The 15,856-nt window shown below is 33.8% G+C and overlaps 3 protein-coding genes across 3 annotated transcripts; all 3 read left to right on the plus strand.

The window, feature by feature from the left end:
• The first annotated feature begins 5,430 nt into the window (after positions 1 to 5,430).
• LOC113724909 (protein neprosin-like) lies at positions 5,431 to 8,085 on the plus strand. Its single transcript, XM_027247806.2, has 7 exons — positions 5,431 to 5,616; positions 5,886 to 5,972; positions 6,106 to 6,327; positions 6,816 to 6,977; positions 7,069 to 7,122; positions 7,224 to 7,370; positions 7,480 to 8,085. The coding sequence occupies exons 1-7, from the start codon at positions 5,494 to 5,496 to the stop codon at positions 7,855 to 7,857; spliced, it is 1,173 nt and encodes a 390-aa protein (XP_027103607.2). The 5' UTR covers positions 5,431 to 5,493; the 3' UTR covers positions 7,858 to 8,085.
• Positions 8,086 to 10,556: 2,471 nt separating this feature from the next.
• Positions 10,557 to 13,821, plus strand: LOC113740901 (protein neprosin-like). Its single transcript, XM_072071442.1, has 7 exons — positions 10,557 to 10,604; positions 10,752 to 10,838; positions 10,955 to 11,188; positions 12,577 to 12,738; positions 12,854 to 12,907; positions 12,990 to 13,062; positions 13,652 to 13,821. The coding sequence occupies exons 1-7, from the start codon at positions 10,557 to 10,559 to the stop codon at positions 13,819 to 13,821; spliced, it is 828 nt and encodes a 275-aa protein (XP_071927543.1).
• Positions 13,822 to 13,884: 63 nt separating this feature from the next.
• On the plus strand, positions 13,885 to 15,197 carry LOC140017083 (stromal cell-derived factor 2-like protein). Its single transcript, XM_072071450.1, has 4 exons — positions 13,885 to 14,269; positions 14,448 to 14,457; positions 14,804 to 14,932; positions 15,015 to 15,197. Exons 1-4 carry the CDS (start codon positions 14,172 to 14,174, stop codon positions 15,195 to 15,197), a joined length of 420 nt encoding a protein of 139 aa, XP_071927551.1. The 5' UTR covers positions 13,885 to 14,171.
• The last annotated feature ends 659 nt before the right edge of the window (positions 15,198 to 15,856 follow it).

The following is a 15,856-nucleotide window of genomic DNA, read 5'->3' on the forward strand; positions in this document are numbered from 1 at the left end:
TTTCTTTTTTTTTTTCTTTTAAGGCAGTCCAGCAAAGACTTATGAATGGGCATTTTAGCCCCAAAATGGGAAAAAAGGGAAAAAGATTGACATGAATTAAATTAATATATGTATGTTTTGAGAGCCATAACATTGGTTGTGATCTGCTTCTTAATTGGTTCGTGGGGGCTTATAAAAAATCCGAGTCCAGATATAGAATTTCAAAAAATTTCTACTAATTTATCAATATGCCCCTATTGATTGAGACAATTGTAGATTCCAGGGGTTGGTTGTACAAAATTTTTTACTTTACTTTGATTATTGGTGGAAATTAATTTAATATAATATGTGATATGAGTAACTTGATAATAATTTTTAATAAAAATAATAATAAACATAATTCATTAATACCTTGCCTCTCAAGGTACATAATTAATTATCGTTATGCTGGCTCGAATGCTTCCTAGTTACAATGTCATATGAAAATCAGAGATTGGAAAACCCAAATACGTACACAGTGGTACACATCAAATGCAGAAAGTGTGGCCTGCTCAAAAGTTCCAATTCGTTATTACAACTTTAATTGAGATTGATCAACCAACCTGCTCCATTTCTAGATCAGCTATAGATTCACAGAAGGGATAATTTCAGAAACCTCCCTGGAGGTTTACAACAATTTCATTCAGCTCCCTCAAAGTTTTAAAATTACACATACCTCCCTTATCATATGAATTGACAATATTGCCCTTAAATATTTTAATGAAATTCCCTTGTTTTGTCTGTTTATACTTAAAATGATTTTTAAAATTATTTCTTTCATTCTTTTTCCTTCTTATTCCTTTTTTTTTTATTTTTTGCCAATAAAACTATAGAACTACCACTATTAGTTCTAGTTTCTATTGTAATTAAATGTCGAACTATTGATTTTTTTTTTTATAAGTTAACTTTATATGCAATCCAATGTTTTTGTTGATCACTGTTTTCTATTTTTTGGTATTAAAATTAACATTAAATAAAAAGAAATGGCCCAAAATCACTACTAAATTATGATAATTCTACTACTCAAAAAATTCATAAACTCTAAATGAATTATTTCCACATTTTCTTTTATATCTTATATATCTATCAAAAGTATACTATCATAATGATAAAATTATTATTATAACTGTTTATCAAATAGTAGGTATGGACATAAAAATTTTGGCACATTTTCCTTATAATTATACTAGATAATCTTATAATTGTATAAGGAAGTAAATTAAAACTCATTATACAAGGGCATTTTTGGGTATTCATTTAAAATTTTGAACAAGTCAATACTATTTTAAGATTTTGTTACTAAAACTATCAAATCAAAGGAGGTAGGTGTAATTTTTCAAATCTCAGAAGAGGTCAATGAAATTTTCAAAAATCTCAGGGGATGTTTTTGAAATTATCCCTTCACGGAAAGGTTCAATTGAATCATCAGAAGAACAACAACTGCTTCTTTGCACCTATACAGTTGAATCTTGAGGATAAAATACTGGTTTGGGAGGCAATTAAAAACCCACGTCAAGATCACCTTCTGGCATTGCTAAGACTTCTCTCCTTGATGGACGATCAGTTGGTGTCATCTGTATTGCTCCACTATTGTGGCATTTGATTGTAATCATGTACAGATGTACTCTTATGGGGAAAAAAGAGGTAAATGATTCTTTGTAACCAAAGACAAAAGATGGAAAATTTCGAATCAATTGTCTTACAGATGTTTGATAGAAGTGTGGTTATTAAACAATCTTTCATTATCATCTACAGATATCACATATGAATATGTTAACTTAGCATTTTGATACATCAAGATCAGTTCTTAATTAGTCAAGTCGTCACTCGTGTTGAAGTGGTCTGTGTGGCCTTGTATTGAAGTGGCGTGTGTGGAAGGAATCTCAAGTCTATTGGCTTGGGAGGTTTTCACTTTCCAATAATAATAGACTTGTAGAATTCCACAAAGCAATGCATTTATGAGTCAACCAATGACTAGAATACTAAAGTTGATTAATTCCATATTTTGCGGCCAATCTTTATAAATGAAGAATAAGTTACCCGTTGCCAAGGTCAGAGTTCAAATTTCAATTCTAACAAATAAGTGAATATTTTCCTCACTACATATAGGTTGTTATTCCCATCCTTTTGTGAGTTTTTGTTGAATTATTTGTGATGATGTTCAAGTGTAGATCGTTTCTATTAGGGTTAATCACATTTAATCCCCTTAAGGTATACCCCATTTTTCAGTTTACCCCCTAACCTTTAATTTTACTCACTTAACCCCCTATAGGACAAAATTGCCCTTGCATTATTTTGACTTTTTATTTACCTTGTTTTTCTTTCTTTTTCTCTTTCTTCTTTATTTAATTCTTCCTCTTTCCCACAAAAATCTTCACCGTAATGATTGAAATTAAAAAAGAGCAATTGCAGAGATCTATCTTCTCCTTAAATGATTAAAAAAACATTCAAATCACTTTCCTAAAATACAATTTTTTAGCCTTTCAATTCTTTTAATTTTGGATTTTCCTCTTTCCTTTCTAGTTTCTCATTTTATTCCCAAGAAAATATCTTAAGATGAAATTGTGACCTGATTAATAATCATCAATTGAAATTTGGACACATGGCATCATACAAAAAATCAAAATTAGTTTTTGATGCCTTTTAAACCTTCACCCAGAAATATGCAATTACAAACTCAAAACAAAAATTTTCGTTGAAATGGAATTTTGACAGGTGTCGAGCCTGTACAATAATAAATACCTACTCAAGAAAAATACAGATTTTGTATATAGAGGTGAGTAAGGTCGAATTCACAGGGACTGGGGATAACTTATTTCTTTTAGAGTCCAGAGATGGGGGATTTTTGAAAAAATATAAAATAACTAATTAACCAACTAATAAAACAACTAATAGAAATAAATAAGAATTAATCAATAACCAATACGACTCTAGCCAAAGGTGCAACTTTTCAGACATGGTCCATTCAACTGATCATCGATGCAAAGATAATTCAATTACTCATTACTAGATTGGTTATAGTTGTCATACAAGTGATAAACAACCAACCTTTCCTTATTTTTTCGATAGTCAAAGTACGACCATTAACTATTTCCCTAACCAAGAAATAACCCTAAGTACGACCATAGGATTTAATTTCTCGATTGCAATAAGAATTATAAAAGCCCAACCCTAATTAACAAACACGCTACGAGGGTTTGTTTAAATTAGATCATACGTTTCCCTAACATGAAACCAATCACGCTAGTCGTCACTAGTATTAATCAATAGAACAATTACGGATTCTATCAATTAATATGATAATAGATTATTAGATTAATTCGAATATCGGGCCTTGACATTCAGATAACAAAACAATCATAAGCAATTAAACCAGAAAACGTACGAATACCAATGAATAAAAGAAATAAGTAAAATAATTCGATCTTACAGATGTTTGGAATTGGGTGCTCAAATTGACCTTCGACTAGAAAATAAGAATTTAGTTCTTCATTGTTGAGGAAATTCCCAACGTGATACTATCAAAGCCGGCCAAGACATGCGGCTCATCAGCCTCCAAAAATATAAAAAACCTACGTGACTAGTCTCCTAACCGAATAAGAAGAGAAAAGAATAAGGCAACCACCCATTGTTCCTTGTTTTCCGTTTGCTCATTCTAGTAGAACTCCTAGTACAAGTCAACTACTAATCAGCAAAAGGAAAGGAAATCCGTTTGTAGCCCACTGTGGAGCCCGGCTTGCAGATTTTTTAGAAACTTCCCAGGTGTGGAGTATTTTTCTCAAGAAGATCCTTTTTTTTAGCACTTTTCTGCTCCACTTCCTGAAATTAGGTCCAAATACCAAATATAAGTATATATTAACAATTAAAATAATATTTGGCAAGGATAAAGAGGAAAATTAATAATAAAATTACTAACAATTAATACCCTATCAAATTTTATATTGGGAAGGATGAAAGAGAGAAGAAAAAGAAAAAGAAATAAAAGAATCATCAATTGAAATTTGTGACACGTGGCATCATACAAAAAATCAAAATTAGTTTTTAATGCCTTTTAAACCTTCATCCAGAAATATGTAATTACAAACTCAAAACAAAAATTTTCGTTGAAATGGAATTTTCTATTGGGAATCATGAAAGAAAGAATAAAAAGAAAAAGAAATAAAAGAAAGGAAAACAATTTCATCTTAAGATATTTTCTTGGAAATAAAATGAGAAACCAGAAAGGAAAGAGGAAAACCCAAAATTAAAAGAATTGAAAGGCTCAAAAAATTGTATTTTAGGAAAATGATTTGAATATTTTTTTAATCATTTAAGGAGAAGATAGATCTCTGCAATTCCTCTTTTTTAATTTCAATCATTAAGGTGAAGATTTTTGTGGGAAAGAGGAAGAATTAAATAAAGAAGAAAGAGAAAAAGAATTAAATGAAAGGAAAACAAGGTAAATGAAAAGTCAAAATTATGCAAGGGTAATTTTATCCTATAAGGGGTTAAGTAAACAAAATTAAAGGTTAGGGAGTAAACTGAAAACTGGGGTATACCTTAAGGGAATTAAATGTGATTAACCCTTTCTATTATCCCAGTGGATTTCGAATGTAATCATGTGTACTCTTATTGAAAGAAAAATAATAATAATAATAATGTACAAGATAACGAAAGGCAAAGGAGGGAAAAATTGGAAGTAATTGTCATATACATTTTTTTATCAAAGTGTGTATGTTGAACAAAATTTTAATATCTTCTACAGATATCACAAAATAAATGTTGAATTAGCTGGTTTTGATATGTCAAGATCAACACTTAATTAGTCAAGCCGTTCTTTTTTTAACTATCAATTTTGGAGTCCACGAATTTAAGTCGTTTGTGGAATTTTTCTACTAATAAATCTGTAGAATTCCACAAATCATATTTTTTTTTTAGATGTGGGATCCAATGATAGAAACTGATTTACAAATGCATTAAAAACTAGATGCTGGACTCTACACGTCTAATTTCGACTCCTTTTTTTCCCTGTCCTCTAGAAGTTCCATCTTGACTTGAGTTTTGAGTGCTTGTTCTTGATTAATTTTTGGTTACTTTTTCCGTAGTTATTGTTCTTGAATATATTCTTCTTGTTAGCCGCAATTGGTGGTAATATGAAAACCAAGTGATAGTGCATTCTCTTTCGATATTTGTTCATGAAAAAACAAGAAAATTTGTCGCCTAATAATGGTAACAAGGAAAAGAAAGATTATATGAATGTATGGCCTTTCACAATCCATATTAAAGTCGTACCTTCATCTAGTAGTTTTGGGGTCCAGGATTGAAGAGGTCCGAAGAAATATGAGTCAATTGACTTGGGAGGTTTCGTTTAATAAGCCAGTAGAATTCCACGAACGATACTTTAAAAGCTTATAAATTCACCTAGTAATGAAATCAAATGCATACCACCAACCTGTGAATCAATTTTGCATTGGAAGTTTTAGAAGTGAGAAGAAAATGAAGCTATTTTATTTCTTCATTTTATTATCCTTGATGAATTTATGTGATGCCTCAAGCAAGAAGATTCAGGTCAGGAAAACGTTGAGCAGTTCAAAGAAGATCCCTGTCAAGTCCATCAAGGTTATTCCTTCTTCGCTAGTATAGTTCAGACATGAACCCTTCTTCGCTCACTTTAATATTCATGGTGCTTGTGTTCATGTTCTTGCGTACATCTACGTACTTGTGCTTGTCTAAATTTCTTTTTTTTTTCCAATTTGTTGTTCTTGTACACGTTTTTCTATGTCTTGTTCTGCTTTCTTGCATAACAAATTGAAAAAGTTGAGTACGCTGTCCACATTTTTAGGACTCACGGACATGAATAACTGATGCCTGATTGTTTTAAATGGCAGAGCCCTGATGGTGATATTATTGATTGTATCAACATTTATCATCAACCAGCATTTAATCATCCTTTGCTCAAAAATCATACCATTTTGGTGAGCCTTTCTATCCTACCCAAAAGCAAGACAAGGGAAAAATCTCTACAAGGGCATGTGTATATTCAAATTTGTACACATAATTGTGCAAGTAATTAAAAGTAAAAATTTTACGTATTTTTGCACGTTGCAGATGAGGCCTAGTTTCCAGCCTCGGAAAGGACCAATTGGTGGGGGTGAACTATTCCAATCCAATGCTCATGGCCAAGAGGATAAAAAACCAATTGCTCAGTTATGGCAGTTGGGTGGGAGATGCCCTGAAGGAACTATTCCTATTAGAAGAAACCAGAAAGCAAGATACGCAAAGAAGAAGCACAGAAACTTTCCCCAGCTCGCTGGCTTTTCCAATCACGAGGTACCATAAACAATTGGAAATTGGTTGTGTACCTTAACGGAAGGATGACCTATTCTGTGTCACGTAGTCCCACACCATGCCATCAAAAGTAGAACGACCGTCGTGCGTTTCACGGCTCACCGGTTAGCCATGAGAACGATCGTCATGCATTTCTTAACGTTGTCAACGAAGTATCGAGCACTGGCGGTTAGAACCAACGGAGAATCGTTGGTAGGCCATTTTTTAGCGAAGGCAAAAGAGCAACTACGTGCGACGGCTGTGACAGTCACTCGAAACATCTACTCATACTATATTTTTGCTGGAATTTTGTAGCAACACACGCCTGCATGTTTACATAGGTTTAATACTTGGTGTCTGCTAATTTTCCTTTGGAGTATTATATATCAAAATTCCTTTAACAGGAAGGAAATTTTTTAGTTTGTTTAAATCTCTCTCATTTTTAGCTTATTTTATCGATTTCTCATTTTCTTTTTTCTTCAATTCTTTAGTATGCATATGCATCTGTCCAGAGTAACAAGTATTTGGGAGCAAAGGCAACAATAAACCTTTGGCAACCCCAGGTTCAGGGCAGTGGTGAATTTAGCTTGGCTCAAATATGGGTTGTTGCAGGTGATAATTCAGGTCTAAACACCGTTGAAGCTGGTTGGATGGTACTTCTTCCCTATAATAAATACATCTGGCCATGCATGTGTCTTGAACTTTATTGTCTACTTATTTCGTTTGTATATATATATATAATAGGTATATCCAAGTCACTTTGGAGATAGCAACACAAGACTTTTCACTTACTGGACCGTAAGTCACAAAATATTATCAACCCTAATGCTAATATAATATGTTTGCCTGAGTCTAAATTTTTATCATATGTATGTATCAAAATTTGGTAATGCTAACAGCGTGATCGCTATCAATCCACTGGGTGCTACAACTTGGACTGCCCTGGCTTTGTTCATACCAGTAATTCAATTGCATTAGATGTTGCCCTTTCACCAGTTTCTACCTATCATGGTGCTCAACATGAAATCATCCTACAAATCTTTAAGGTAATGACAGCCAAAATTGATTAAGATCCCAGCATATTATGTACAACATAACCCTAATTTTTTTCTGGGATTTGAAAAACTCATAATATAGTGGTATAATTTTGTTTAGGACCCAAAGCAAAATGTGTGGTGGCTACAACACGGGAATGACGATGTAATTGGTTATTGGCCTGCTTCCTTATTTACAGACCTAGCAGACAGTGCTTCACTAATTGAATGGGGTGGAGAGATAATAAATGATGCTCAAGATGGGCAACACACCACAACTCAAATGGGCAGTGGCCATTTTGCTGAAGAAGGGTATAAAGGGGCAAGTTACTTCAAGAATCTTCAAGTAGTTGATCAATCCAACACCTTAGTCCCTCCTGGTGATATCAAACCTGTAGCTAGAAAGCCGGATTGCTACAACATAGTACCTGGAAAGAGTGATGATGCGGGAGATTACTTTTACTTTGGTGGACCAGGAAGAAATCCTAAGTGTCCATGAACAAAAGATGCAGAAATCTTGATATGCGAGAGGCAGAATCTTGATATGCATTTGATCATCTGAATACAGAAATTGATTACATTTCTTTAGGCATTAAATCAAATTGTAGAAGGCAAACAATGCCAAAGCAATACACATATTCAGAAGCAAGAAAAATCAAACTGTACTACTCTACTATCATCATAATATTTACCTGTATGCCTGAATAAATAACCTTCTTATTCTCAAGCTCCTCCTTCTCTTTCCATGTCATATACGCCTGAGACGTAAAATGAAACCAAATAACGTCCATGATAAAATGATAGAGACTGGGGAAATGAGAGTTACCAATGGAGAACTGGTAATCACTTTGCAACCTAACATGCTGCATTCATGTATGAGATTCAAATGTTATCTATTGCCAAATTAAATGCCAATATCCTGCTTTAAACTCTATTTCCATTTTTGCTGGATATGATGTTTTCAGCTGTCTGAATTTTCTTGAGGAACGAATCCATTATCTGGAGATGTGTTTGTGGCTATGTAGCATACTGGATCTCGTATGTCTTACTAAAAGGTTAAAAAAGCAAAATAGTTTTGTATTAACAATTGTAAAATCCATTCGTCTTACCCCATTATTTTCTTTGTTTATTTGGAAAAATTTTACGATACATTTTAGTATTTCGGTTATTAGCACTATATTTATTTCTTCTTTGGCTGTCCAAATATGTTTCGAATTCTTGCTTTGATGCATAAATTAAAAGAGTTGCATCTTTTGATTTTTTTTTTAATCAAATTAAAATTTTATTGCTGCAACCAACAAAAATACCCAGATCGGGTCCACCCATTTCCAGGAGTACAAATTCAAACCCTGACCAAACCCCCCACCCCCTACCGCCGGCACCTACGAAAGCTTGGGAACCCGTACACATCCAAGGTAATGTCCCCCCTCACCAACCTAGGTAAAGCACTATAACCCTCATAAATGCTAGTATGCCCATCCTCCACTCCCGCGTTAGACAACCTGTCCGCCGGCTTGTTTGCCTCCCGATAGCAATGAGACACGGCATCAAAATACCGTCCATATTGCTGCAGCTCTCGTAGCTCATTCTGCAAGCATCTTTTGATTAATTGTTTAAGTTCCATGCATTGTAACTCAAATTGGTTAAGTAACTTTCAGCTGCACAGATGAAAATGAATAAACAAATGAACAAGGATGATATCTGGCAAAAGTTCCATTGAAGTATTATTCATTGTCTCTGAAGGTGCAAAGAGCATAGTTCAAAGACAACATGGTACATCTATGCAATTGAAATGTATACCTAACTAGAAACTAAATATCTTCTTTTACATTATATCAAGTCAAAGATACGTAATTAAAAAGGAAGTAAAACTCGAGATATGAAAGTAGAATAAAAAAATGTCTCACCATAGTGCGGAAAATAATAATTAGCAAATTATACATACTTTAATGAAATTACTACAATTGAGCAAGAGTCCAACAGATTAAGTTATCAATTTAAAATATATTTCATGTTATATGTAGAAATTAATCTTTCAAAGAATCGTTCAAATGTCTCTCACATTTAATCAAATGAATATTATCATCCTTTACTGTTAAAATAGTAAATTTACATTTCTTACAAAATCAAGTCGATAAATTTTGGTTTCAACTTAGATTTTCGATCATTTTTTACCTTGTAAAATGGTTGCATAACTTAATTACACTGAACCAACATTTTTAACTGTGATTTGAGATAGTTATACAGTGGATGGATTTTTGTTAGGACCAAAACAGGGCGTGTGGTGATTACAATATGGAATGACAGTCACAAAGTGAGATTAATAATGTTCATTGGGCTACAAACTTCAGACTAGGAGACTTAACTTTAGGATTTTCTTTTTCTATGGTTTCGGCCTTAGTTATTTTCAGCACCAGATATGCCCCTCATTGATAAATTAAGTAGATTTCCTTTTTATATTAAAAAAAAAAGGTAAAATGGCAGATTGATTATCTCATGTCTTTTGACAGAGAAAATTGTGCTTACACGACCATTTGCATTTGCTAGAATTCCTATTGCACCTGTACTGATGTTTAAGAGTGGAGTTTATTTATTATTGTTTTTATAATTGTTATCATATATGTGTCTGTCTGTATCTGATTATATATGCCTAGAACTATATCCATCAACCTGTACTAATGTTGAACTAGTAATGAGAATCTAGGGATTTATTCACGTTCATTGGATATATTTATCACTTAACTTACTTTAATTAGAATTGACAATCGTTCCAAAAAGAGTAACGATTTCAACTTTTTCTTTTTTTTTTCCGATAGAAACCATCATTTTATTCATATGATCCGCACTAATGGTGGAAAGAGTAATGGTTTCAACTTTTTAAATATTCGTTTTGTTCACAGTTTAATGTTCTTGCAACAGGTTGTCATCCGATTGTGGACTTTTTTCTTTTTCTTGATTCTATTTCTGTTTTTTGTATGCGTTCCTCGTACTTTGTTCTTCTATTTTCATGTTTAATACATTGAACAAGACAACAATGGTTTCCGTATTTGGGGTGGATAGTTACATATTTAACCAACCAATTGAATCAACTATGCACAGGCAGCTCCAAAAAAAAAAAAAAAAAAAAAAATCGTGGATAGGCTGTTTAGTAGTGAGAAGAAAATGAAGGAATTCTATTGCTTCATTTTGTTATTCGTGATGAGTTTATGTGATGCTTCAAACAAGACCCCCATCAAGTCCATCAAGGTAGTCCCTCCTTGTATGGATCCATGTGCTTTTTTTTTTTTTTAGTGCATCTTCAAATCTTGTTTTTTTTTTCCTGGCACGATAAATTTAAAAGTTACGATTTTCATATTTGGGGGTTCACATAAATCTAGTTCCTTGAAATGGCAGAGCCCAGATGGTGATATCATTGACTGTATTCATATTTATGATCAACCAGCATTTGACCATCCTTTGCTGAAAAATCATACCATTCTGGTGAGTCTTTTTATCCCCCTGTCACATAGAAAATCAAATATGTACACATGATTTTGTTATTGGATGAATATAAAACTGTATATTTACATACATGTATATATGTTTGGATGTTGCAGATGAGGCCTAGTTTTCATCCAAGCTCAGAGCTACTCAATGCTCATGGCCAAGAGAATACAAATTCAATTACTCAGTCATGGCAGTTGAGTGGGAAATGCCCGGATAATACTATTCCTATTTTGAGAAACCAAAATGCAAGAAAAACCAAGAAATATGTGATGAAGCAGAACGAAACTGTTTCCCAGTCTTCTTCAGATGATGATATGAAGTCTCTTGACCCGTACACTCATGAGGTACCACAAACAATAGGAATATTCTTCTGTAGATAATGTCATGAATTTTTTTTGCTTTTATAAAATTGTGAAGTTTCGATACATATGGTGCAGTCACTTGAAACAATGACAAAAGTATATTATGTTTATGTTACTATTTTCTTGTTGCACATACGTAGATATCTATCTACATATATTTAGTACTCTTACTTTTTGAGTGTATTAAAATTTGAAAAAGTTTTGGCAACTTTGGAGTGAATTCTCATTAGATGATGGTAATTGAAGCATTTTGAAGAATTAATCACAAAACGCTCCCCTCTTAAATTTTGCGAATATAATTATTGATTGAATTTAAATGAGACAAACTTAAAAGTTTAAGATGCAATGTGTTTAAAATTAAGAATTTATGGTACAAAATATCTAAAATTAAAGTTTAAAATATAAAGTAAAAAAGTGATATAAGTTTGAAAATGCAAAGTGGAATCAGTCAGCCCTTATATTTTCTTTCTCACTTTGCTTCCTTTGTTAATAAACTCATCAATATGACCAAAATGCCCTTGTCACATCAACCGCTAAATTTGACAAAAGTACCTATAGGCACAGTATATTAAAAAACGAACTTATTTCTCCCTTTTTTTTTCTAAGTATACAAAAACCATATATACACACACACATACACATACGTACGTACATACAAACATATATATAAAGTGGGTGCTCTAACTACTAAAAGAAATACAAGCACCCATATGAACATTTTTTAGTTCCAAATTCCTGGAAAGTGAGGCTGACCGTTTCTAGGCTTTTATAAATTTTTTTATAATATTTTCACATTTTAATTTTTTAGATTATGGTTTTCTAGATTTTTTTCCCATTTTCACATGAAATAAGCAACACGTTGCCTTCATCTCGGAAAAGTGTAATCTTGGGACAAAATTTAACTAAATCCAAATCCATCAGTATATTATTCTATTCATAGTATAATGTAATAGAAAATTCTTCGGACATTATTTGTCATGAACGTTATAAAATATTAGAGTTCAATAACATTCTTGGAGTTAAAAATAGAAAAAAAAAGATGACTTTAAGGGGTAAATACAAAACACACCACACCTTAAGTGGATCAACTAAATTATCCTAAGTAAAAATATTATTCAAAGGTTGCCATTATGTAAAGTTAGAATTGACTAATGGTCTTGGGTCTCACAAAGTGAGAAACAAACAATTATGTTAGAGAATAAAGTGAGAATCATATCTTGGGGGGATTTCTTTTCCTTTTTTTTATTGTAATTTGCCCCTCTTTGAATTGATTTATTTCTTCTTTTAATCTGAATTTCTCATTTTTTTTTTCCTTTTTTTACTTGTAGTCTCATCTTGTTGTATATTTGTTTTCTTTTGCAATTGTGTAGCATGCAATTGCATATGTTCAAGGTGACAAGTATCGTGGAGCAAAGGCAACAATAAACGTTTGGCAACCCTACGTTCAGAACAGAATTGAATTTAGCTTATCTCAGATTTGGGTTGTTGGAGGTCATGATTCGACTATCAACACCATTGAAGCTGGTTGGACGGTATTGCTTCTCCATAATATCACTAACCTAGTATTCATCTTGTTTGTGAGTTGTAAATATGTAGGTATTTATCTCATACTATATGGTTTGCTTATTTCAATTGTTAAAATAACAGGTAGACCCTAGTGTATTTGGAGATAACAAACCAAGACTTTTCACTTATTGGACTGTAAGTAAAACAACTTCTGCTTAGTATTGGACTGTATTTTTCACTTAGTATGTTTCGGCAATCAATTTTTTTCAATGCACAGAACTTCTGCTTACATAAGTTTGAATCTATAAAAAGGAGGGATGGGTCGGGTGGTTCAGGAGAAGGGAGTATAAGTAAGAAATCTCGAATTCGAACCCTTTCACTTATACTAAAAAAAAAAGTTTGATTCTATATTGGTATCATAGATATGTACTAAAATCTGGTTGCTGTAACAGAGAGATCATTATGGATCCACTGGATGCTACAACATGTTTTGCCCTGGCTTTGTTCAAACCAGCACAAAAATTGCCTTAGCACTACAACAAAAATGGCCTTTCCTCACATTCCTATAAGGACACTTGCTGGTTTGTGTCATTACAGCACTCCTATCATGATACTTATTACCAACTCAATAATATATACTCTAATTTTTTTTATTTTATCAGATATAAAAATAATAATGTTCCTTTAGACTACCTAACATGACACTTGAGAAAATGTGAGATGAACAAAAAAAAAGAAAGACACAAAACGACATCGTATGATTTTGGCGGAAGATTCATTTGCTTAAAATACTCAAAATTTTCATTCTGCCGGCCAAAACACTTAGTCAAAACACTTGCTCAAAATTTTCATTTTCCGGCTCCACCATTTCCAGCCCCCCTCCCCCTCTCTCTGTCTCTGTTGTCAGATTCCGACATAGTTGGTGGGAAAAATGGGTAGCAGCCAGGCAGCAGTTTCGTTCCGAGGTAGTTGGTTTGGGTATCGGCGCCACCGTCCTCAACTCCTCCCTCTACATTGTCGACAGAGGGCAGCGGGCTGTCCTCTTCGACCGGTTTCACGGTGTCATCGATGACACCATTGGAGAGGGTACTCACTTCCTCATCCCCTAGCTCCAGAAGCCCTTCATCTTTGACATCCGTACCCGTCCCCACACGATTCTGATTACGATTAGCCCCACCTTCATCTTCATCATTAGGATCTTCCAAGCATCAGAGCCTGTGATTGGAGCTCCGATTTCCATAGAGCTTCAACCGTGGCTCCCTCAGGCAGCCAATAGCAGCATCAGCAACAAAATCTCTCTCGAAGGAAACCCACTTTCGGGTCATCATCTTCTTCTTCTTCGAATTCGGCTCAACAAATTTCTTCCCTGACTCGAATAGTTTATCGAGAATCGTCTTCCAAGTCCGATCTCAGTTTGCTCTTTTGGCAAACCACCTGGTTCATTGGCTTACTTTTACTAATGGCAATCTCATTTTTCGGTCTCGCCATTTTCCTTTTTCTTACCCTTGACTCCGATTCACCTCTTCCCCCGTCTCTATCGCTTCCGAAGGCGTCCAGGTAAACCGAAAGCCCACTTACTACTTCAAATTCGTGGTTTTTGCGTTCCTGTAGTTGCACAAATATGCGGTGCATCTTTGTGTGTGTGCTTTTCCCCCTATTTGTTGAAACTGTATGCGGAAAGTTGTTTTATAGTTATTTTTTGTTCAAAATTTTGACCAAGTTTGTGCTATTATAGGCATGTGATGGTTATAAATTCTAGCGTTTCAAAGGTTTCTAAGCTAAAAGAGGACAGGGAAAGAGGAAATGGAGTTGTTTGTGTAGAATTAGTAATAGCCTTCGACATGTTTGATGAAATGCCTCGATAATCTTTGTTAAAAATCTAGCTGGGTGTCAGTTAAAAATTGTAATTTGGATTTTTTAAAGAGCTGATTTATGAATTAAATTTGATTTTTTTCCTGTTTTATAGTTTGAGGTTTCTGTTGTGTGGCGAAAATAAAAAATGGGTGTATGATGCTTTGAGTTCTAATAGTTGTATAATGGGGCTTTGTGCTAAGTCATTCTTATTTTGTTCGGCATATGTGATTTTGGTAGATTACTTATGGGTCAGTGATCAAGAGAACAAAGTTTAGGCTGCATTCGCATGATGTACCATATGGCTCTGGTAGTGGGCAGCAGTCCGTCACTGGTTTTCCCAATGTTGATGACTCAAACAGCTATTGGGTATGTTTCTTTTTCTAGTATATATTTTTTTCTAGATCATCATAATTTTCTAAGGTTAGGTATGATTAAATTTGGCTTGCAGATTGTTAGACCTATATCAGATACCAATGCCCAACAAAGGGATACAATCAAAGATGGTACCATCATCAGGCTGCAACACATGAGGACTAGAAAATGGTTACATAGCCACTTGCTAAATATAAGTCTTACTATGATGCCTATTGCTGTTATGCCTTATGCAATTAATCTTCTTATCAGTAAATAGCATGTAATGGGTAAAAACCACTATGCCTTATGAACTTATGTTGATAGTTACTAGGCCGCTCACAGTCTGTCTATCAACTTCTAAAACCGTGATACTTCTCTTTCTTGTGACAGATTCATAACTGATTCTACAATAATGTACTTCCTTGGTTCCGGATAAGCATTCTGGTTTGTGTTTTCTTGCTAGTGCTCAACATTTGTGTAGATGACAGTAGATTGTTAGAAGAAAAATTTCTTTCCTGATAGGGTCCTTGAGACTCATTTGCATTAAAAACCATGAAAACATTATTGATTGTTCCATATATACTCCTTTATCTTTCCATTTCCTTGGTCCTGCAGTCTTGTGTTGTCAAAATCATGCTTATATCTTGTTCTTCCTCTGTTTTGCAGTAGCATTTGATAGAAGAACTTTCAGCCTACAAGATACAAGTGCGCTGTTGGGAGTCGATTGACTTTCTTGATGTGTAATTCATGTCGTGTAAATGAACGCTAGTTACGCTTTTAGCTCCTTCTCATTAGCTTACCATTTATCAGGCATGTCTGGACATCTGTACGGACTCCTTGTGGCCATTAACCTTACTAGTCATGTGCTCATCTATTATATATGAATCGTTCCTGTGAATCTTTTGATGTATGAAACATGATGACAAATCTCCTCTT

The sequence above is a fragment of the Coffea arabica genome, chromosome 1e, assembly GCF_036785885.1.
Source record: "Coffea arabica cultivar ET-39 chromosome 1e, Coffea Arabica ET-39 HiFi, whole genome shotgun sequence".
Taxonomy (NCBI): Eukaryota; Viridiplantae; Streptophyta; class Magnoliopsida; order Gentianales; family Rubiaceae; genus Coffea; species Coffea arabica.

Coding starts and splice junctions, on each gene's coding strand:
- LOC113724909 (XM_027247806.2), top strand. CDS start 5,494: ATGAAGCTATTTTATTTCTTCATTTTATTATCCTTGATGAATTTATGT. Junction 5,973..6,105: donor TCAAAAATCATACCATTTTG/GTGAGCCTTTCT, acceptor TGCACGTTGCAG/ATGAGGCCTAGTTTCCAGCC. Junction 6,978..7,068: donor CCGTTGAAGCTGGTTGGATG/GTACTTCTTCCC, acceptor TATATATAATAG/GTATATCCAAGTCACTTTGG.
- LOC113740901 (XM_072071442.1), top strand. CDS start 10,557: ATGAGTTTATGTGATGCTTCAAACAAGACCCCCATCAAGTCCATCAAG. Junction 10,839..10,954: donor TGAAAAATCATACCATTCTG/GTGAGTCTTTTT, acceptor TGGATGTTGCAG/ATGAGGCCTAGTTTTCATCC. Junction 12,908..12,989: donor GACTTTTCACTTATTGGACT/GTAAGTAAAACA, acceptor TTCAATGCACAG/AACTTCTGCTTACATAAGTT.
- LOC140017083 (XM_072071450.1), top strand. CDS start 14,172: ATGGCAATCTCATTTTTCGGTCTCGCCATTTTCCTTTTTCTTACCCTT. Junction 14,933..15,014: donor ATGACTCAAACAGCTATTGG/GTATGTTTCTTT, acceptor TTTGGCTTGCAG/ATTGTTAGACCTATATCAGA.